The sequence below is a fragment of the Sinohyriopsis cumingii genome, chromosome 10, assembly GCF_028554795.1.
Source record: "Sinohyriopsis cumingii isolate HCF-2022 chromosome 10, ASM2855479v2, whole genome shotgun sequence".
Taxonomy (NCBI): domain Eukaryota; kingdom Metazoa; phylum Mollusca; class Bivalvia; order Unionida; family Unionidae; genus Sinohyriopsis; species Sinohyriopsis cumingii.
In genome coordinates this window covers 81,922,060-81,946,905 of record NC_142970.1, presented here as the reverse complement: position 1 = coordinate 81,946,905, position 24,846 = coordinate 81,922,060, and the positions used below count along the sequence as shown (strand labels likewise).

Sequence of the window (24,846 nt, the reverse complement as noted above, 5' to 3'; positions counted from 1 at the left end):
GTGTCACCGGTATTCTTCAAACGATTAGCAACACTTCTTGCAGTTTCATTTCTGATAACCACGTTTGATATACTTGAGTCTCTGATCTTACCATCGCTGGTAAATACAGGGATTTTATCTGTGGTAACACCGAGAACTCTACAAATTATATCATTCCATTTGATATTACTTGTTTTTAAAACATCATATTTATCATGAAAAACAACTTCATCTTGGTCAAGTCCAGCCAGGTTCATAATATCAGCGAGTTCATCCTTTGTTGTGTAATTTGACAGATCTGTTTCGTCGAAAAAAAATTTACTCTTTGTAGTATCGCGCAGGATCTTCCTTAAATATTTACCATTATTTTCTTCATTTTTGATGTAAATCAATGATTTCTCAAACTGTTGACTTGTATAATTAGATACGACTTTGTGAGGTGGCAAAGATGGCGTCGCTGATACTGCGCCAAGTACTGCAATTGCTTCACGGCCACATTTTGGTGGATCGTTTAATGTTTGTGTTGGTAGCGTTGAGTACCAGGCTGGGATTCTTGATGGTGAGACATAATTAATAAATTTTCTGCGGTGGAGCTAACCCATTTGAGTCAAAGTAAACAATTCCCTCGGGTCAATCGCGTATGCTACCCAGTGTGTCCCAGGTCCGGTGCTGTTATCGAGATTAATTATACCTGTTTCATTGTTGTTTGGTTGTTGCAGTAACTAATTGCGCATCAAAACACCTCAGAAGTCTTTTATTTTTAGTTGCTTGGCAGCATCAAGTAAATCAAAATTTGACATTGGTGTAACACCGCTGGTTTTTAACACATTGTTCCTGGATGTCTCAGACCCTTTCCCTTTTTTTTATTATATCCTTTTCCTGTTATTTTATCAATAATCATACTGCCAACCTTTCCAGCACCACCGGTTAAAGCACCAAGTGCAACTGTTTTTGCAATGACTGGGGCAGCAGCAGCTGCCAACGCTGGTATTGCCACGAGGAGTGGAAATATACCGCCGGTCTGTAAATAGCACCACCAGCACCAGTATTCATGCTGGCTCTGAAGTGTACATCAACGACAGATTGTCTGGATAAGTCAAGATGCTCCAGTGAAAAGTAATAGATCGGATATCAGTTTTTAAAATCCAACTGTGAGAGTTGTAAACCAGTATCTACGTTTTGATCGCGTCCCATAAACGTCATTAACCGATAGTATACACACACTATACGATTTTTTTCATAATTCAGTAGTATATTTTCTGTTGGTTCTTGTTGTCCATTTATCTGTAAAGAAACCTCGGTAACACCTAGGCTGTCAAATATATGGGTACGAGTTTGTGAGTTTAATCAGGCAGTTTCTTGAAGCGCAACAGATATGTTGTGGTGCAAAAACACTTTGCTGTGATGCTATGTGCCATGTAAATTGCCCGTTAATATCAGTTTGTATACTATACATTGTTGTTGTCAACCATGACAGCAGTGATTTACCACCTGTGTCCATAAAAGATAATAGTCGCTATTCTTCTGTGATCGTTGGAGTCATTACCGGCATCCACAACAAAAATTTTGTCAGTATTATGTTACCAGCATCACCAACAGGTCTCCAGATAGCATCGTCGTCACTAGTCTTTCTCACAAGAGCAACTGTATGTTTAGCTCCAAAGATAACTTTTCTAACATTTCTGCAAAATCCAAAGATATGTGACAGTGGAATCACTCATGAAAAATTCCTACGGTTCCCTTCCAACATTGCTCGGCGTGTTGCAAATCCTAGGTTGAATTCTTGATTAGCACCATGAACCAACGGTGTCACATCAGCGTCAGCGTTTCCGGCAATGATTCAGGGGAGTCAGTATTGTCTTTTGCAAACATCATTGTGGGACCCGCTGATCTTGTAAAGTCGTCAGAGTATCTTGCCAATCCTATTGTCGCAACGTCAACGTCTTTTTGAATTGTCTCGATGTTTTTTTCCATCAATAATATAAGTAGAGCTATCAAACCATGCCATGATACCGTTGTTGACAAAACCAACTCGTACTTCTTCTGCATATAGAGTATCATCTGTTTTTATAATTTCACCATCTACCTCAATAAAAGCCTCGGCGGGTAAAAAATATCTAATGGGGTCATGAACCTGTTATTCAATTCTTTCACGCTGATTTGGTAATCGTGCGTCATAAGAATAAAATTGATAATTGCGCACAGACTCATTTTTAAGGACTGGTGCTTCCATATCAAATGCAGTGTTGGATATATGCCTAAACATTTATTATAATCATTTTCGTCTAACACGAGAATTACCACTTTCGGGAAACTCCGCTTCCTGACATCAAACTTGAAACAATATTTTTTTCTGCTTCACTATCCCGCTGATCTCTCAAGGTCGCTAGTTTTTGATTTGCAGCTTGATTTATTATGTTACTAACATTTACAGGCTTGACTTCGGTGCCAGGTAATTTTACTGGTGGTTGAGCTACTTTCGGCAGACTTCTCTGAGATTTACGTATTAGTCATGCTAGTCTTTCTTTGATTGCCAAAACTGCTTTACCAGCGAGGTTAATTACTGCACCAGGAGCTTTCTCACGAACAACGTCAATGGCTTTCATCAATAATTGTTTTGCAACAGGTGCTACTTTTAGAGCTAATCTTCTGCATAATCCTTGAACAACGTCACCAAGTCCATCTCCGTAAATATCTTTGTAGATTGGTAATCGTGAGTTTATTACTCTGACCATTGCAGGTCCATGCTGATTATTATATACGATCATCTTATTTTACTTGCTATTTATCTAATCATTTAGTCAAGGTCGTCAATAAGTTCTTCGATAAGTTCCCGGTAAATGCCAATATCCATGACACCACTTGTGAATAATTGTTAACAAATATCAGCTGCTTAATTAATTATTTCCGGAGAATTATTACCAACTTGTTTTCCTCCTATGATAACTTCCAGTTGTTGCACATCATTAATAATATTGTTTGGGCAAGTAACAAAACCATTTTGGAGGTTTATCCTCTAGTAATTCAGTAAGAAAATCTTCATCTTTCTTTTGTTGTCGCTCTGTTTGTTGCAACCATGGAGGAAGTTGTAATTGTGATTGTGACAAAATCTGCTGTTGTTGAGAAAGTTTTTTTGTTGCCTTTGTTCTCTCTCCTCTCATCGAATATCATTTACACCTTGTAAAGAGGCCCCGAGTGGTCTAAAGCGCTCTCCGTTACGTATCACTGCCATCTCACCTCTGTCTGCTTGGGTTCGAGTCTAGGATTAGGCCATTGTGGGTATGTGAGAAAACTTGCCAGTAGCTTCTCGTCGGTCGGTGGTTCTTCCCAGGGTTTTCCCAGGTTCTTCCTCCACCATTAATATTGTCCGCCATGCATAGCCTATCGTGTGCTGAAAAATGGCGTTAAACCCCACAGCAATTTGTAAAAACGAGTTATATTCTGGATGATTTGTATCAACCTTTGGTAATCCTCTAGAAGCAGAAAATACTAAAGGAACCCAATCTTTTGGCGTTATCTCCAGTGTGTTAAATTTGGGTTTTAAGTATCTTTGTCTGATTCCATACACCAACGCAGCAATACTAGGTACAAGTTTTGGATTTCCTTCAGCAGCAAATCATAAGTGAGCATAATCATTAAACATTTCATTAGGAGGGATTTGTTGTTGTGGTGGTGAAAGATCCTGCTTTGAAGGTAACGGTGAAGAATCTTGCTCAGAAGGTAACTGCGGTGGTGAATAGGGAGGTGGTAATTATTGAGGTAATTTTTTCAGCAGCAATTCTAGCTATTTCTGCATCAAAATTTCTATATTTTCTATCTCTCTTTCTAGCTTGAGGTCTATCATAATACAATCAATATATCCATTGAACAAAAGTACTTATAGAAACATGCTCAGGTTTTAAAATATCAGATTTTCGACTAAAACTATTAACCGTAAATAGAGGAAGATCATTTTCCTTAATATTTTTAATATCAGTAATTTCTTTTTTAAATTTTTCAGTTAATTCAATATTTTTTTCTTCTTACTTTACGTTTTGGTGTAATATCTATTTTCATGTCAGCGATTTCAGTACGAATTTTACCAATACCTTTAAGTAATTCCTCATCAATGGGTGGAGGCTGTGTGGCAGCTATGTCACTTGGAAGATCTCGTAAAATCTTTTTTGTTTTCTTAGTTCTTTCTGCTATTTTTGCAGTTTGTTTAGCAGGTTGTTTTGATATTGGAAAAAGATCCTCCTTAATAGCCTATACGCTCTTGTAGTTTTTTCTGACTGAATCCCTCACAGGAAGAAATTTTTTAATTGCTTCTAGTCTCTCTTGAGCTAATCTAGCTGTGAAGGATTCCCCAATGTTTGCCATTATTTGATATAATTTTTTTAATTGATAACAGATAACTGCGACCATGATGAAAATATAAACATAGTAATCATGTGTGTGTTACGCCCACGTGGATTCATAACAATAAACTTACATGACCCACGATCACGGTATCGTATAGGTCTTGATAAAAATTTTGGATAGTAGCAGCAACGAGGGTGCTGTCTTGGCCCCCCCCCCCCCATTCACCGCCTTGATTTTTTTTGTCAATTTTTTTGTTGTTGCGATTTTCAGGAAGGCTTATTTTTACGATTTGAGAGAGTCAGTCAGAGGCTGTTCACCCTCTCTGCTGCTTCTGATATAATTTGTTGTCAAGATGACCCATGATTCAGTCATAAATACATTAGATGTATATTTTATGTTGGCTTGAAACTTCTGTCTCAAACATGGATGCTTAGGAATGGTATTCAACCTGATCATTTTGATATGGATGGATAAACTGGTGTATGGAATGATGGATTTTTAATTGTAAATATGTATGTATGTATGAACATTTGCAAGTATATTGGTAAAAGTTTGGTGGAGTACCCAGGTAATGGAATAAATATGTAATACATGTTGCTATTATGGTCACACAAAGGAGTAAGCTCAAAGGAAATGGAAATATAGAAAAGAACAATGAACAAGGATATCATGATAAAGAAAATCTAGACATATAAGGTTTTTGTTTTGATACATACACAAATACATATAATTTATATATATATATCGATATCGAGAGAGAGAGAGAGAGAGATAGAGATCCAAGGTAACTATAGAAAGAAATTATTTTTGATTCACAGAACTTGACTTTCTACCCATGAGAAAACCTAAAATCATTCTACTAGAGACGGAAGAGCACTTAGACATAGAAACCTGGAGATTTATTTCCTTGACAGTTTTTGAGCCTCTTGACATGATGATACAACTGATTGAAGAAATCCCCTTATGCCATGGGAGGACATTTGAATGTCACTATATTGCTCCATTTCTGAGCAGCGATGTAGGTACCTTGTTTTCAATTAACTAGGCCCATGGAAAACATAAAATTTGTAGTCTTTCCCCCATCCCCATCCCAAATGAAAAATAATTTTTTTACCTTGCTTTATGGTCTTAAAAGATTTTGTTAAATCATATGTTCAGAATCTACTACAAGGAAACGGTATACATACACACCAACTCTTTTGATTGTTTTAAATATGGGCATTATTTTAATTCATTTCCTATTTAATTTACTTTAACATTCATACTGAATAACTTATATTTATTATTATTCAGGTCTTATTTCACGAAAAACAAATTATTTTGACTTGAGAGATACACTGGACAGCATAAGCCATTGTTAATAGAATCACCTGTGCCTTTGTGTTTTACACTATATTTGATTCTGAATATGAGAAATTTCTTTTCCAAAATGCCAAGACTTAGATTTCAGTTATTCAAAGGTCTGTCTATGTCAACGCATAAGGCTTGCGGTTATCACTTGCATTCTTACAAAGTGCAAGTTTATTATGGAAAATGCAATTTGAGATTTCAAGCTTATACACACTTTTGTGAAAGTTTCATGTGATATACAGCAAATCATTAACAGAACTTGAAAATTCCACTTTACTATTTTTTATGGGTGGTGAATGAGGAAGGGCAAATCATTTTTTCAAAATGCTCATATGATTGGACAAGTGTCATTTTAAGCAGATTCAGTATTATGTATGGTGTAAGATGTGTACAATGTATGTACGACAGGTAAATGTTCCACGTCACTTGCAGTTCAGGACAGTTATCCATCAGAATGTTTATTGAGCCATGATTAGTAAAACTTCTTAAATTCAGTCAATTCAGCAGATTGAACAACATATTTCCAACATGTAAGAACAAATATTACTTTAACATTGATCCATGTCCCATGAGATAAGCTGTTGATCATGAAAATGTGGCCATACTTACACCTTCTGATAATACACAGCTTGCTAGGGCACAGCCATTATGTTTCAAGTGGCATCAGGATATCTCATTTGTATCCAGCCATTTTATTTTCAGTTACAGAATTAATATTATGATGTTTTCTCGATTTATGAAAAATATGTTACCTTGTTTCTTCTGTTGACATGCTGTTGCATATTGTCATAACTGTCCCCTAAAATTGAAATGGCTTTCCTTAATATGCTTTTGCTTAATCTGGTGAGGTTGTTTACTTATGAACCTCTCTCATGGTCCAAAAATACAACTTTTGACATGTTGTTTTGATTGATTCATGCTACATTTAATGAATTGCAGTGTGCATTGTCCTCAAAAATTACTTCAGTCTGCTTTTGTGAAGACTGAGCAGATAAGATTTATAGTTTTTGTGAGGGAAACAAAAATAGTCAAATCTTTTATGGTTTTGGGGCAAAAAGATTCAACTAAATTTGCAGCTATCCATATAAGTATAAGGAATCCTGTAGGTGTATTTTTGCTGAATTTAACCATTTCTTTTTTAATTGATCAATATGTAACTGTGGATTTTTGTGTTGTCTTTTATACCTTTGTATAAATGTGTTCATTTTTTCCCCAGCTTATATTGCTTTAAGGACTTCTAAGACAACTTAGTCAGTACTGAGGTAATACTGTCTTCCAGTTAAAATCTGCTTACCCTCTCATGGAGTTTTATATGGCCTATAGTATGACCTAGCATCCATCATGTGGCATGCCCTATGAATTGTGCATTGACAGCTGTGTTATGTTTCCAACAACAGTTGCTTTGTTACTATGCTGGATTCAACATTTCTGACCAGTTTCAATAAGACTTGGAATATGGGCTTATATTATGAACGTTTTGGTCAGCCTGGCTTTACATGTTCCGAGGTTTACTAGGAAATCTTGGACAAATGCTCCTAATATAAGTCTCGGAGTATTGGTTGCTGACTTTCCGAAGTAATAGTCCAAGGAAAAAATTTTTTTATACCAATGTCCAAGGCTTTTATTCTCAAATGTCCAAGGTTGATCTCAGACTTCCATTTTATTTTTTTGTATCCAATACTCCGAGGTTTCCTAGGAATCCTCAGTTGTGTCCATGGTTTCCAAACATTCTGAGAATTCCTCGGACATATTGTCTGAGGATTCCTCGGACACCTCCCTGGCATAAAACATCAGACCAAGAATTCAAGTAAATATTACAGAGCATTAGATTACATTTTATTTTTAATTTGTTCAACATGAACAAATAAAATATTAAAAAGGTCCAAATAGCAAGAATGCCCATAATTTTCCTTAAGTGCCAAATTGTCTATTTAATTTTAAAATCCAACGATTTATATCCTGGTTTCTTGATGGTTTTAGCACTGCATTTATTTTTTTTTGTTTATCATCACCTCTTTGATATTCTGCCATTTCTTTTGGATCAGTTATGAAAAAAAAAATATTGGTTGAAAACATAAAATGAGATGAATTAATAAAACAAATAATACCCATATAACATAACTGTTATTTCAGTCTTAAATTTACAAATCATGTTTGGAATCCTTTAGTTCTGAAAACAAGGTATTAACCCTTAAAATGCCATATTTTTACAATGGACTGTTCTTAAAATTTGTGAACTTTGTTCTAAATTGTTGATAGCAAATACAGTCAAGGTTATATTCTGTTCCTGGCTTAATACCTTACAAGTTCAAACTAATGTATTCAACCCATTATAAGATCCTGATGCATCCCTTTAAACATATTATTAAAATTATTCAGAATTCCTGTTTATTATTTTTCTTTGTACTGTAATCAACCCTTAAAGATATAACTCAGTGCTTGTTGCTTATAAAGTTTCTAAAAAGTTTGAAATTGCTGCATCTTGATCTTACCTTGGTCTTTTTTGGTGTTACTGTCTTTGTCTGTTTTGGTGTTGCCGTCATGTTGGTCTATATTGTTGCTTTTGTCTTAGTATTTTTGGTGATTGGGGATTCGCATCTTTACTTGTTTCCACTCTAAAAAATATTTAAAAATGTGAACTTTTCAAATAATATACAGTATATTTCATGCCAATTACTAGTGATGGAAACTGATTACTTGGGAAAAAATACATACACCCATGTTTCTTTGTGGTTTGGCATGTTGGTCTTTAAAATAAAATAATAATCATTTTAGTTATGTAACCTGACATCCTTTATAAAGTTAGGAGATCACTGATGCTTACATTTTCATATGCAACAGGTAAAATAGAGCATGAGATTTGTATCATGGACGCCAAATTTCCTTTTCAGTTAGATCATGAACATATGACACGCATGATCATTAATCTTTTTAATATGGTGCACAAATTTACACCCGAAATTAAGGGCATATACTATCAGAATTTGCAAGGTCTGTAAAGTTGTTTAACAGTGGCCATCATGTGATGTCATGAATCACTACCTCGTATCTGTAATTAGAATGCAGCTGCAATTTCAGACAAACGCATAATAATATAGCAGGCCAGTACAGTTATTAAAATTATAAAATACTCTACTTAAAGAAAATAGATATAAAGTAATATAACTTTCATCAATATAATGAAGCAATAATTAATCTGATTGCTTTGTAGATATTCTTTCTGCCTAACAACTTATATGCATGGATGTTCAGTTCTATTTGTTCATCTCTTTAATGCTATTCATAAACCTATTCTTCTGATTTAATACACTATAATAATCATGTACACAAACTGTAATTCTGCGATCCATTTTTGAGTCATTAAATATTTTTCTGATTTTATTGTTCTTTCAGCTATTTTAAAACATGACTTCATTTTCATGTTTAATAATAATAATAATAATAATACATAATTAAAACAATTAGTAATTCTTTTCTTCTAAATTCACCTATGTTAATGGATTAGGTTACTTTACTCTGCTCAAAATGGGCATAATTAAATAATTAAAATGTGCTATATTCTTGTAATTCACTTCCAAAGATATTCAACTGAATCATACAAAGATAAAATTAGAAAAACAATAATAATAAGATTTATTATTATTATTTGTCATATATCTTTGCACAGTTAAACAGTGCATAGAAGCAGGAACAATCAGTCCAATTTCCATACCATTGTTTCATGACAGTTATTTAAAAAAATTCCTCTTGGACAACAAACACAAGCTGTCACTGAGATAAAGATGAAAACAACAATAAGGCTTACTGAATGCTGTATATGTTTGTCTGAAAACAGTATGGCTGACAGCAAAATGCCTAGTGGGTAAATGACATCATAAAGTAACTAGAGCTCGCTAAGCAACCCTATTCCCACCAAAAAAATTGATGCAATTGACTGAAAAACTGATGCAGTGTACAGCTGGCCTATGAAACGAGAGCTAATAAATGTTCTTATCTTTTTCAAATTTAATGTAATATAATAAAAAGGAAACAAACTTACCCACAATCCTTCCAATAATTCCTCCTGTAATCCCGGAACTTGGCAGCTTTGCAGACACCAAATCTCAACTTTGTAATCTTCAGTTACCTTTCTCAGCTGAACAATATTTAGGAGGCTTAGAACATTTCCAGATGATTGTATAAATAATGCAAGCAAGTTCATGGCGATTGATGAATCCACTCCTTTTTAACACAAGTTTTCAAGTTTGCTTTCAACTGGCCACATTCGAATGTCTTATTATGGTGCATACAAGAGTGATGAATTGGCGGCTGTGATTGGATAATTACACGCGCTGCAACCAAAGGAAGAATGTGAAAGAAATATTTCCTAGAACTTTCCACAACTTCTCAATATTTTTTTATTATTTAAAAGCAGTAAGTAGATCAGCACCTGCTACAGGTATTACATGGAGTCCTTCATTTATCTAATTTTATTTTTTTAAGAAGATAAAATTATCTCCCAGATTCCGATCATCACTGACCAGAAGTGCCATATCAAGCCAAGAGAAAAAAGTTCCTGGTCAGCCAACCATTCCCGTTTAAGTTGTAGACCCTAGCACTTTTCCCCCAGGGTAAAAATAAAAATAAATTAAAAAAAATAACAATTTCCAACAGAACTTGAAGCACTTAGTACATTATATATATATATATATATATATATATATATATATATATATATATATATATATATATATATATTTTGTTTTTGTTGGGTTTTTTTTTTAGAAAAGAAGGAAAAACAATAAAACCCCAAATCCCCCAAAACTGTCTACCTGTCCTTATTTTAAAACCAGTGCAATAGGAAATGCACATGGGAGTAGTGGTCTGTAAACATAAATAAAGGTGGCTTTAACAAAGCACAGACATTGTCAGTGTTTTTAAGACAAGCAAGGTCAAGAGGCAGAATTCATTTACAATTGCATTTGAAGAAAAGAAATCCATTGGTGAAGTTGCAGTTCGGAGATACCTCCTCCACAGATAAACTTGCCATGTATTTGTAGTTGAGAAACTATTTGTGTCCAAAGGAAACAGAGAAATAAGAGATCGTCTTCAAGTGTTAGAATTTAGGTGTATAAATTAAAATCTTCATCAAATACAAGTACGCAAGCTTGCATTTTTTACTTGATCCTTGACCACTCATGATTTACTATTGACGAACAATTTAACTATTGACATACATTTTTACGGGATCACTGAAATGATAGATGTGACTTGCAAAGCTTAAATGAGGATTACAAATGTTGTCATTTTACTTGGAAAATGTCTTTTATAGTACTTTGTTTGTCTACATTTCATGAATACTTGAGTTGTATATGAAATAATTGCAAATAAAAAAAATCTTAACACTGGTTTAAACTCAGAATGAAAACATTGTTCAAATTTATGTCATCAGTAACTTTGAAGGTCATTTTTCATTTTATTTAAACATCAAAAGCCAACTTTCTTTGTAAAGTTTAATATTTTTAAAATCCCCAAATGGATTATATGTTTTTCAGAGATGGAATCAGTGTTGTACAAGTAGAGTACAACCACTTGAAAACAGAATCCAGTGTTTGGTACATTCTTCCCAAATCATTTTGAAAGGGATTAAACTTCAATGTAACTGCTTACTATCAGCTTTCATATGCAAAATGATAATTAAAAATAGTGCCATGACAATCATCCATGCAATTTTTTCAGACTCAGTTGTGTATTTATAATTATTATTCTTTTAACTAATGTGACAAATAAACAGTGACATGCAGTTTTTTTAGAAAACATTTTTACACTGATAATGTAATAGTTTTGTACTCTGGAACTTTCCTCTGGAATAGTATTCCAGTTGAGATTAGAAATGCCTACTCTATTTCCTTCTTCCAAACCCAATAAATCCAGTGGCTTCAGAGATGCAGCTAAAATAAATAAATTTCTTTGTATGAGGGCCTCAAGGTAGATTAGTTCTTAGCTAATTGTGTTACCCTCTTTAAATAAAGTCATTGTTATTATTATTATTATTTCCATAGATAAACAGTCTTGGTAAAATTGTTTTTCAATGCAAAAAAATAATGGTGAATCACAACTTGTCTCTTTTATTAAGCACGCCTATCCTTAACATCAGTCATTATGTGTTCATGAAAGTATCCAACATCACGTATGAGTGATGAAGCACTATATTGTCTACTATCAAGCACTGTCCAACACTGAATATATAATAATGTGATATCAGTTATTGTGTCTTACTCAAATACATGCCATTCTGTACAAATCACTATTCCATTTGAGGAAATGTAATACATGCACACATTGTTTTTACTAAATACATTTTATACATATGACCAGCTGCTGAATAAACTTTTTGCAGCCCAACTTTTCCAAACCAATTTTATCCATGTATTTCAGATGTGACACTCTGTCATGTGCGGAGATTATCTATTAATTGGCATCAAATTTTATTTAATTGAGCAATAGCCTGTGCCATTTCAGATAAATCCGGAGGTTACATTTGGCTGGCATAAACACTTTCCATTTTCCCTTTAATAAGATGGCAGCCTCTAAATATATTATAATATAGATTTTGCAGCATTATTAATACTGCTGGCATATGTACAAATAATACTTTGCTATCCAGTATGATGGAGAGTGTGCTTTAAATATCAGCTTGGTTTATATTTTACTTTGATTTTAAATGAGTGGTCTGTTTTTTCCCAGGAAAACCACAAACATGGGTACCCCACAAATTTACATTGATTCACACTATATCAAAGCTTTTAGTAGCAGATGATATCTTAAAATAAGTTTCAATGTTACTCTATCTGTGTACATGAGATAACAAGCCATTAAATTGATCTGCTTAACATGTCTATTCTTGGTAATATATCAGTGAATGAAAAAATTGGGCTGGATGCTGTACTTACTGCAGTGTATATTGGTCCTATAAACCATTTAATAGGTAGAATAAGAAACAAGTAGTTGATGATGATAATGACACATTTGCATATGCTTTTGGAGTGAACTTCATAAGCAAGTGAAAAAGTCTTTCATCTGTGTTTACTCAGATATATGTACAGAGTTACTTTATATGGAATCCATTTGATTTTTGTATGTACGTGTGTAGTCATCTGTAGAACTGAAACTCACTGCAATTTCTTAAATGAATTACAAAGTGTTGTACTTAGATGTGAATGCTGTCGCCTCATCTTAAAGCCTGTGTTAAGTGCTTTAAGCACTGGTGCTACATTAAAGTCATGACCCCTTGTGTTTCACGATTCCTTTGGCACATTGTTGAATAAGGTGTGTTACATGGAAGTACATTAGAGTTGACTTATTTAAAATATCAACACTACCTTGCACTTGGTACTTGTTTCTGAGCTGAGTGTTCACATTTTCTAATGTTCACATTTTCTAATTTCTTATTTCACAGTCAAGAATTAGAGGCATGGAGTCAAAAAATGTGTACCAAGCCAGAGACAACACCTTAAGAAAACTGTTTACTTGCAATATGAAAGGTATGTCGATAAAATTTGTATACCCTTGTGTTTAGACATCGGGGTATGTAGTAATTCATGCATCCATCCATCGGTATTTTTAGCTTATCCGACATTGTATGGTGCATGTATGGTGCATCCATCAACAACATTGTTTATAAACTTCCCAAAAACCACTCAAACAGTTTCGACCAAATTTATGATGGGATGAAGGGCTTCATATTGGCTATAAATGTAGCTGATCTGCCAGCCAGTATGACTGCAAATACTATAAAAATGGATGCTGCCTGTAAATGACATTTTCTTTGAACCTGATGAACATAAGTTGACCAAATTTTATGGAAAGCATTGAAAAGGAAGGCCTTTGAAGTGTGAAGTTTCTACTTATGATATTGGTCTCCTTTAAAATGTGACCACTCTTGTTAAAATAGACAATCAGATAAATTATGCTATTTTCAACTTCATGAATCCACCGGACCAATTTCAACCAAACAGCACAGAGCATCTTGCCATTGAGGTATTTTAGACAGCTACAAATTATACTAATCCACTATCAAATTTGGCCATGGCTAATTCAAAGCAGAGAAAGCTCTAAAGACTTCTGCTTCAAAAGCAGTAAACGGAATTTGATCATATATGGAAAAACATCATTCTGGCATGAAATATTTCAAATCTAGGCAATTGATACAGGTACTCAGATATGATTTTAGAGCCATATAATGGTGGTCTGTCATCAGTGATTGCCACCATGCCAAAATAAGAAAAGAAAACAAAAAAAAAACTATTTTCATGGCTTCACTAAATAGCTGAAAAGAATATTATCACATTTGACAAAAAACATCCTAGCATCAAGATCTTTCCCATTTGCACAAATATGACCTAAATTACTAAAAACAGGAAATTGCCTGAATGACTTCTCCAAAAGTAAGCCTGTCAGCAGGTAATCAGGTACCCGCCCGTTGATAATAATGGCGGTAATAAAATCAGCCATAAGGTACCCTTTTACCATGTAGTTTTCTGCCAGTGAATAAGGCTTCATAAGCCCTTGGCTTTTAAAGGCGGCGCTTACTTTGTTTTCAAGTTGACAATCCTTTTGATATAGCCACAAATACATGTACAATGTAAAGTAAATGTCTGACCTTAGCTTGTTTTCCCACATGACAACCATTGGATTGAGCTGTGAGTGTGTTACAGTGGCCAGTAACAGGGTGGTTATTTGATCTTGCTGCACATTTGACATGTGTTCAGTTGCAATGCAGCCTTTAATAGATTTCATAAACTGTATGATCCAAGTGTTACTTACAGAGCCCAAGGTCTGTCTTTAAATAAGCATCTGCATATGTCAGTGAGGCCAAAGAATGGGAGTCAGACGATATTTACAATGACTAGACCACAACAGTTTACTGGACAGTGATGGAGGTTTCAGAATTTTATCAGTCATTGAGGATGATTTCTTGGACTTTATAACAGGTGACATTCGTTAGTGACATTTATAGGATACTGTGAATTTTAAAAAAATTGTATTTCATATTTGCACACAATTAACACAATTTCCATTTGATGTGTACCTGGGTAACTGACTATTATGATCGATGGGTACCAAGTTTACTGAAATTTTGACAGCTTTATCCAAACGGGATGAATATGGCCAAGTTCAACATAAGCATCTTGGCATGAAGACTATTAAAAAGTTACAAATGATATTGTTCCTTCATAAAATTTGGTTGTTGTTACTAATAATTGAAAAATAGTTAAATGACTTCTTCAGAACCACTCAGCAAACATTGCAGGCAGCTTCATGGCTTCATGATCTTTCAAGCTATGCACAGCATGCCTATATGCTGTCAGATATGGCCACTGTCACAAAAACTAGAAGCATCTTTAAATGACTTGTTAACATTAGCCATTGATGAGAATTTTATGAAAACTTGACAAAGCTTCAAAGCATTGTGAGTTTTTATTTGGTCACAAAAACATTTACTAAACAAACCATATTTAAGCTTGTTCAAATAAAATATTCATGAACAGAGAGAGCCCTTTACTTCCATTGGTAATAATGCTCATGTGCACAAAATATGTCTCTTTATTTTATAGAATTATACTTAATTTCTTCGATTGTGGTGTTTGCAGGTTATAATGGTTGCAATTTAAACTATGCTGATTTGATTTTACCTTCAGAAGGAGTAAAGATAGAAAGATTGTAAAGTGGACAGCTTAGGCAGACATGCAGTAGAACAAATATTACAATTCCATTAACTGTATTTTGTGAGAATTGTATTAGCCAAACAACCATGAAAATATGACTCATGTTGACAAGAGTAGCAATAACAAGAACAATAATTTGTCCATATATATATCTAATATATTCAGTCTTTAAGGATACTAAAATTTTCAATTAGCATTAAAGCCTAAAATGTGAATTCATTTTCCTGGTCCTTATGGAAGTGCATACAAGGGCACTTGCTGATAGCCATATTGCATCATAGCGATGGCCGAAATTGATGAAATTATTGATTTATGCTGAAAAGTTCACACCCACCCCACAGTCGTATGTCCACAGTGAAACACCTTGTCTTTTTTTGTTTGTTATGCAACTGCCATGTATATTTGTATACATGCAACTATTTCTATGTAAATTTTGTTTGTCGTATTCCTGCGTGGTTACTTCAGAAAAATCTGTTGAGGAAGGAAATGAAGATTAATGAGTGAAGAAACAATCCATAAATATTGTTAATGCCAGCTGTGTTAGAAAAAAACATCTTGATGCGAATGTCATTTTAGGATGATGGAGACAACATAATTTCCAAGATATCTTTCTTAGTAACCATATCCGATTGATATTATTTCTATCTAGAAGTACCTAGACATCGAGGTAAACATTGCATTGAATTTCATTACTTTTTATCCAGGTATCTTTTGTGAGGCCAGAACAAATTGATCTTGGTGGATTAGAAATTTTCGTCTTCTCTGGTTGAGTTGGTGTGTGGTGGAAAGTAGATTGGGTACAAGTGGGGGTGGAGTTTAGATACGATTGATTTCTCTCATCAAATGGCATATTGATCTAAAGTGAAATTTGATCATGTTATTCAAAAATCAGTGTTCATGACCTCAAGAAAAAGTGAATTTTATGTTCCTTCAGAATCAGGTAGACATAAATGCAGTTAGCACCACCAAAGTTGAAAGGTATGTCACAAATCCATCCTTCCCCTTATATTCCAATCCCTATCCAAAGTGGAAAACGAATTCATGCAAACCATTTTCTATGGGAGAAAGAGGAATTGGGGCTCAGTGATTGGTCTTCATTACGTAACAGGATATATGTCTAAAATGTTGAGTTCAAGCTGTAGATAAGATCAGAGAAAAAGCAATCTGCACATTCAGTTTGAATTTTACACTTCTTTTTACTTATTTACCATTAGTTCATCTACAATCTTGCAGCTTTAAAGCATTTAACCTCACTCCAAACATTCTGTTGTATTTCAGGGTCATAAGTTCCATACAGGTATAGCAATTTAGAACCCTGTTTCCATTTTGCAGTAGTCACAATTATTTTTTTTCTTCTATTTTTCACTGCAGAGTTCTAAAACCTTGGCAGAGCCATCGAAAAACAATTCTGAAACTATTAGCAATAAATTTGTTCACTCAGTAAAATACATGGATACATTTTTTTATGCCATTTGCTTGCTCTTATTACAGCACCACAAAAATCCAGCATGAAAATATGCAAACATTTTAAAAAAATGACCCATCTATCTAAATACAGTCTAAATAAAACAATGACTTAAATATGTAAAAATAATTATTTTTTTCCAAAATATGTTGCACATTTGACATATTTCAATGCAAGAGTGTTTGAAGGTAAGGGAGGAATGGATGGGTGAAGGGAGAGGGCTGATTGAGAGATGGATGGATGGATAATAATATATACTTAACTTGCTTATGGGTGAAAAGATATTATATCACAGGTTTCGGTTTAACCCAGGCAATTTGCGGACCCCTTCTAGAAAAAAAAAAGATGCTGTGGTAACTCAGTTGGTAGTAAGTTGGACTTGAAATCAAAGGGTTGTGGGTTCAATACCCTCCCAATCAAGCTCAGGTAGGCTGTCTCAGAGTGTCCTTGGAAAAGGCACTTAGCTCCGATTTTTGCATTTGTGATAGCAATTGCATACATGCCAACCATTACTCTTTTGGCATAATCATTACCCTTTTTTTCTCACCAAATTACATTTTCCGCTAGACTGTATATGGATTATGCTTTTTTTGCTACATCAAAAAATAAAATAAAGCAATAAAAGTTTGTTTTTGTCATTTTATTATCATCTCATTAATTCCACTCATATAAATTTGAGAATATTCTTCATAAGGTGACTGCTGCGTAAGAATAGCATAAGAGTACTGTCCTTGTTTGCTATTTAAAGCAATTGTATGACCTGTTTCCAAAAAAAACAGACAGGTTACATCAAAAGTGATCTTTGCCTAACAGATTCATTTTATTGATAAGGTAGGTAGCTAGTGAACCAGTCTATATTTTTAAAGAAAATGGCGCCAGATGTTAACTGAAATGCGTTATGGTATGAGTTGTGGATGTTATATGACCGAAAATGTTAGAGCAGCTGGATCTTTTTGAAACTTCAAAACATGTCAGATCAGAAAAAAGGACTAATTAACACCACTTTAAAATTTTAAAAGAAGAATATGAAAGTAACGTAATAGAGCAATCTGAGCACCTGACCATGATCATTGCAGAATTCCAGTTAACGATCACTCAACAATTTAGCAAAAGTTACAAATGTAGACTAGTTGAAGTGAGTGATGAATATAAATAATTTTTCAGCATCTTTTGTGTTTGTTTTCTGGTTCTAATCCATATGGATTTTGCCCTTTGTGGCAAGAATTTTGTCCAGCTGCAAAACCAGGTTAGTAGTAAAAATGTATCTTCATACGTGCTGTAATTCTGTCATGTAATAAATATATTACGCTTTTTATGCCCAAATTATGCTTTTTGCCACTTAAAATAGCAATAATTACGCTTATATCTCCCAGGGATGGAGGAGGTGGCATGTATGCAATTGGTGTGATAAAAGTGATGTTAAAGCCCACAAAAAAAGAAACAAAATTTGAAGAGGGTGGGGTGAGGCTTCCACGCTGTTGTGACAGGGATTCTTTTAAACTGCTGTCTTTACAGTATTTAAGCCCATAAACTGATGTCATAGTGGCTAAATGAGAGAAAAATAAATAAATAAACATGATAATAAATAAATAATCGGCATTACTAGAAGACAACAGAAAAGGAGAGAATGAAATAGAACCTTCTCTTAATATATCAAAATCTCAAAAGATCAATAATTACACATTGGAGAAAGGTTGAGAAAAGCAAAAAATTAAAAGAAATGTAAAAATTGATTAGGCAACCATGTGGGGGATAAATAAAATATGGCGGGTGGAGAGTGGGTGAGGAGTTTCCGTGACTGTTTAAGGAAGGTTAAAATTCAGATAAACAGAAGCAAGCTGTGGCTGGATATCAAAGCTTTTTTGGAATGGGAGATGCAGTATTCGATCTGGGAGATCGTACCCTATAAAACAAAATGTAAAATATCTTCTTAACCCTTTACCTCATACAAGCGTCTTTGGACGCCTCTACTCCATTCGCATGGAAGCGCCTTTTGACGCCTCTGCAAGATTCACATAGAAGCGCCTTTTGACGCCTGCTGTAAACATCAGCCATTTTGAGCTAGTTTTCGTAGCGCCACCTTCGGGGAAAACCCCCCTATTACATACTACATTCATTTCTGCGAATGACAATTACATCAGATCACGTGGTCGCTATTCATGCACTGGTCGATATCTGCTATTTAAAGTAACTGGGTCGTAATCTCCACTCTCCAAAATGGCAGCCGCAGATTTCATTCAGTACGTACGAAGTTTTCACGATTAGAATAACAACCACGAAAGATTCAATAAATTAGGTGAAGGCTCTGATATTAATGTAGGCAGCAATTAGTTTTTATAAATTATCAAATTCAGATGACTTAGTGATATAGACGCACACGAAAACCTTGTAAATTTCGAGTATCGGAAATGGCAGCTACGGTTGGTCTCGCGGCCTCACGGACATGACGGTGAACGAGTTCTCTCAAGATTTTGAAGCACGTAAAAAAAAATTCTTCTGTGGAAAATAATTACACAGCTATAACAATCAGACATTACTTTTAAATTTGTCCACATATAATATATGTGTACCAAAAATGTAAAATGGTTAAAATTGTTGTTAAACGTAACATACACTAAATTGCTTAACAGTTCACAGGCAGGATTTCATTCAGTACTTACGAAGTTTTCATGAGTAGAATCACAACCACGAAAGATTTAGTAACTAAGGTAAAGGCTCTGATATTTATGTAAGCAGCAATTAGTTTTTATTGATTATCAAATTCAGATGACTTAGTGATGTAGACGCAGACGAAAAACATGTAAATTTCGAGTATGGGAAATGGCAGCTACGGTCGGTCACGTGGCCTCACGGACATGACGGTGAACGAGTTCTCTCAAGATTTTGAAGCACATAGAATATTCTTCCGTGAAAAATAAGTACACAATTATAACAATCGGACTTCACTCTTCAATTTTTCCATATATAATAGATGTCTACCTAAAACGTAAAATGGTTAAAACTGCTGTTAAACGTAACACCACTACATTGCTTAACAATTCACAGGCATGCCTATGCGGATGCGGTCTGCTAGGTAACAGGTGTTCTATTTATAGCATGCTGCACTTTGTCACTATGCTCTATGAGGTAAAGGGTTAAAGGAAAACTACTGGTAACTGCTTGTGGCAAAACATTCTATTAAATATAAAGTGTGTAGGAAAAAAAGGCATTTACCAAAGTGTTTCTTTTCAGTAGTTTCATTAGGGACAATTTCTGTTTCTTTTCCAGAGTCAGCTTTTCCTATGCACAGGCTGTCACCATACTATGAAAGCAGTAATTGTGCACACCTACAATATTGTTTAGGACCCTTGGTACTAATTTATCACCCATAGCAAACCAGAATCAGGTGTTCATTATCAAGTGTCCTTAAGTCAAGTTTGTGCAAATTTTGAAATTGCATCAATAGTTTTGTCTTTTTTCACTAAAATTTTACTTTTCATCATTAAGTAATTATGGACCATCAAAACTACATGCTCTACTTTATGGCCACCCATTTCTAGACTAGTCCACACTTGTGTCCTATAAGTGATATCACGAGTCCTATACTCTATACTGGCTAATTGATGGAATGTCAGTCAGTGGAAACTGAGTTTCAGTTTAGATATAATAGAGATCATCCTCTAGACAAGCGGACTCAATATCTTTCAAAATAATGGCAGGTTTGCCTTTCAGTTAAAGAAAGTGCATAGTAATGCAGGGATTTGAAGGCGTAACAGGGATTTAGGAGGAGTTTTGCAAAGGATTGGGGAGGGTGGTAGATCCTGACTAGTCTATGTAACTTTTGCTCTTACCCTTATTCCTAGTCCTACAATGTAATATGTCCACCCTGATATCATGTTGTTTGGCCAGTGTCATACTTATAAAATAAACAGTGTTGTGTAGCATGTTCCCTAGTTGACTGACAGGGGCACTAGAGGCCATATTTTTAAGAATATCAAACACTTAGCAGCCCACATTGCCACTTCTTCAGTCGGACTCTTTTTCCTAGTGGAGTCAAATATGCAAGCCCTATCTCATATCCACAAGCCCTGACTCTTGTTTCCATATCCCTAAAATTGCCCTATTGTTTACTGTATGTGTCACAAAATGTTGCAACTTCTGTACTTAAACAAAATCATATCATATATTGACTTATGTGTTTATTCAGATCTCAAAATATTCCAAGTAAAGCAATGTATTCCTCCAGGTCCTGATGTCAACCATTTTCCAACTGCTCCATCAATGCCTACATTACTCATTGGATCGGCAGCGTCGATGTTCATTACCATCTGAAGCTTGTCTTGCTTTGTAGTTTCTCATTACACTTTTGATGTTGTTCATGGGTGCAGCTTAATATGTTTAACCAGTGTTGCATTACACTAGTCTAATAGTGATCAACTGACAGTATGTCCTGTTATTTTTTTCGAAATCCTATTTATAAACATCCCAAGATATTATTTACATTGATGTCTTTTATTTTTCATGTGTACGATTTTATTGTTTGATCGTGTCAGTTTGGGATGTTCTGTCCTTGTTTCCCTATTGCTTTTGTGACCAGTACAAATTTTATACTCCTTCATGCTCTTACAAGCTTCCTTGTTTTTTTGTTTTTCTATTCCCCCACATATTTCACAGTCTGTAAACTCTGGGCCCTGGATGGCAGAATGGTCCAATGCACTTGTTTACTGATCACTGCGTTCTCACCTCTTTCCATGTCTATTCAAATTTCAGACTTGGTGAATGTTAGTATGCGAGAGAACTTGCCAGTAGTGTCCCTGGGTCAGTGTTTCTCACCAAGGTTTTCCTGGGTTCTTCCTCCACCAGTTATACTGGCCACCATGAATAGCCTATTGTGTGCTGAAAAATGGCTTTAAACCCACAACAGCAACAACAATAATATATATACAAACTCAGTATCTATCAAAAAGAAAAATGCTCCTTAATATTGCAATATATGCACTTTTCTCTCATCCTCTAAGGCAAGATCTGGTTGAGGCAGAAAGTTCCCCCAGTAGAAAGGACATTGCTGTGCAACACATCTTGTCCTGAAAAGACAACAAGGTGTGTTGTTGACATATTTGTTGTAATATGGTCACTGGCTTCCCAGCTGTTAAACAATCAGCACATTATGTTTATTTCACTAGTGCTTGCATTTTTACCATTCATCCATTTTACTTTTTATATATTTTCAACTTAGTATGTATATTCTTGTTTGTGAAATATATGTAATCCTTCATTGTTCATTGCACAGTACCATTGTATATCATCTCCCTTGAAGTCTTAAGTTTCTAATGGACTGGATTTTATAAAATTACTTGCCTGACTTAAAATTTTTACTAGGTAAGAGTTAAGAGAAATTCTGTTTCAATTATTGTAAATTTAGGCATTCTTGATTTATAAGTTGTCAGGTAAGAGTTTAACGTTGTTTTTTCTGAGTTCATCGTGGTATAAACTGTCAGTTGCTGAATCACACAGTAAATAACGCCCGAAGGGCATTATGTAAGCTGTGTGAGTCAGCAACTGACAGTTTATACCACGATGAACTCAGAAAAAACGTTAAACTCTTATAATTGAAATTTTAATTATTTGTTATGTTATTTTGTTTGCATCATTAAAAAACAGAAATCTTAATTGAGCGTAGTAATACATGTTTGGGGTTTTTCTGTTACGTAGCTATTTATAGCACTTGGGATGTCCAGCTTGATCGCAATAAGGTCATCATAATGCCAGTCCTTCACCCAATAGAAGCCAAATTTTTTCAAATATTTTTTGTTTGTTTGTTAGAATGTTGTTTTTCTTTAATGCTTACTTCGTTTCTGCCTTAACTGGCGGTGTTTATCTTATGCTGTACACGTGACTCTATAGAAGTGGAAAATAGTTCTCCCTACAGTTCATACAGAAATGAACGCAATTCGTTTTGATCATGTGGTAAAATTCTGACCAATGGAAATGTTACTTTCCTGTACCAGCTACTGGCATTGCAATTATGTATATAATGGTCCATGATTTTGATCAGTCTTCCTTTAGTTATGGTCTGTTTACCAGTAATAAGTGTTATTGTGTGTCTAAATTCACTTTGCAGAACATCATCCCATTTTTGGGTTTCATTTTGAGTCAGTGCTTCCATATTCTGTTTATAATTCTGTTAAACTTTTCCACTACAAAAGTGTTTTTGCCTGATTAAGTTGAGAAATATTTGAGATTTTCTTTTTTCCAACAAATTCTTAACTTTTTGTTATCAATATTGTTACATCACAAGATCTTATAATATGCAACAGAAAGGAAGTTAAATAAAAATTTAAGTAAATCAACAAATAATTTATGTCTGCAGCATGATGCCCCATTGCTAGACATCACTATCGACCGCCACACTGCAGACATCATAGTGATATGACTAAAAAATTGTTAAAAGCTACCTTAAAAATCCAAATCACACCCCTCAATAATGGATAATGGTCAAGCACACAGTATAAATTAAATACACAAAACAATATGTTTTCCATGAAATAAATCTGGATGACATTCATCAACAACATATTTTCATTTTGAATAAGTTTGCGTAGTTTTTTAAAAATTATATCAATAGCATAAATTTAAGATTGGTTAAATGATCCCGTTTGCAGGGTTTAATAGAAAAATAACTACTTCGTGTATTGAGCATGTATTATTTTCAAACTAACTTTCTCCCCAATAAATTCTACATGTTTTTGTTAAATCGTTTTTGAGACCTTGTACAGTCAACAAGATCTTCAAGTTGTAATGTAAATTTAATTAAATGAAGTGCAATATTTTCATCCATATCATTTATGTAATTTACTCCATCTTCGTACTGCACTGGTTTGGCCATCTTTCCTTAAAAGTTGTTGTTGCATATTACATTGTTATCATTAAATGTAAATTTGCATCTTTTCTGAAATATTGTTGGATTTTTTTCATGTTTGAAAACTATACATCATTTTTGTTTACTTACATGTTACTTTGTTACACTGTTTCCTTGAACTGTAAAGAAATGCACATTATCACTTGTTTTGAGCCATGGTTTATTTTGTTTCAAAAAATATTGTTTGTTCACAAGTGGTTTCAGCCTGGCAAATAGTTCGTATAGGAGAATGTGGTTATTTAAATTCATCATTTGTATTTTCTTTAATTTTATGCATGGGCTTCATCCTGGGAGAAAACATCATGCTAAATTATATTTAGCAGTGGACTTCGGGTGCTCTTCCAGTGCAAGAGTTATTGTGAAGCATCATCATCATCATGCCCCTTCATGTGATAATAATTGAGAAATTTCAAAGTGTATTCATTGTGTTTTGGTACCCTTAAAGAGTCTGGTAATAATTTAGAAATTTGAAAGTGGAATTGTATGTTCTTGTACCTACACACTATATGGTAATATTTCAAAATGTACAAGTATGCTTGCTCTTTCATGTACCATTTATTCTTAATGTATGTCAGACTCAAACATATCATTATTTCCATTATGTTTATTAATTATTATATTGCCAGATGTATATGGTTGTGAGAGAAAAGTGCTGTTTAATTTAAGAACATTTTACTTATATATGCCAGGAGGGGCGATAAAATGATATCAACATAAAAAGGTGTACCAATATATACATATTGGTATACAAATAAATGAATGTATTTTCATTTAATTCATTTTTGTCACTATATATTTTATTTATATATCAGTAAGGATCTGATAGAAATGTAAATTAATGCATTAAAATTATACTTCTGTGGATGCATTAAGATCCATGTAATAAAGGTGATGCAACATGCATATATTTTAGGAAACACACAAAGATGTTATTTGCTTTATTTCAGTGTTAGAACGTTATCTATTTCCTTGATTTAAGAGCAAAGATTTTAATCTTCTGCATTTTGCAAGTCTTTAGAGTTTTGCAAGTAAGAATCACTAAACATGTTGCCCCATTAAATATGGAATAAATAAATACAAAATACAATCACAAATAAATGCATGAA

General features: G+C 34.1%; 1 protein-coding gene across 1 annotated transcript in view; it reads left to right on the top strand.

The window, feature by feature from the left end:
- LOC149790474 (uncharacterized) overlaps positions 1-24,846 on the top strand; it is a 50,828-nt gene that overhangs the window by 9,558 nt on the left and 16,424 nt on the right. The window contains exons 3-4 of the mRNA XM_089972528.1: positions 5,139-5,338; positions 13,109-13,193. Of these exons, the coding sequence (XP_089828654.1) occupies positions 5,139-5,338; positions 13,109-13,193 (285 nt within the window). The remainder of the gene's footprint in view (positions 1-5,138; positions 5,339-13,108; positions 13,194-24,846) is intronic.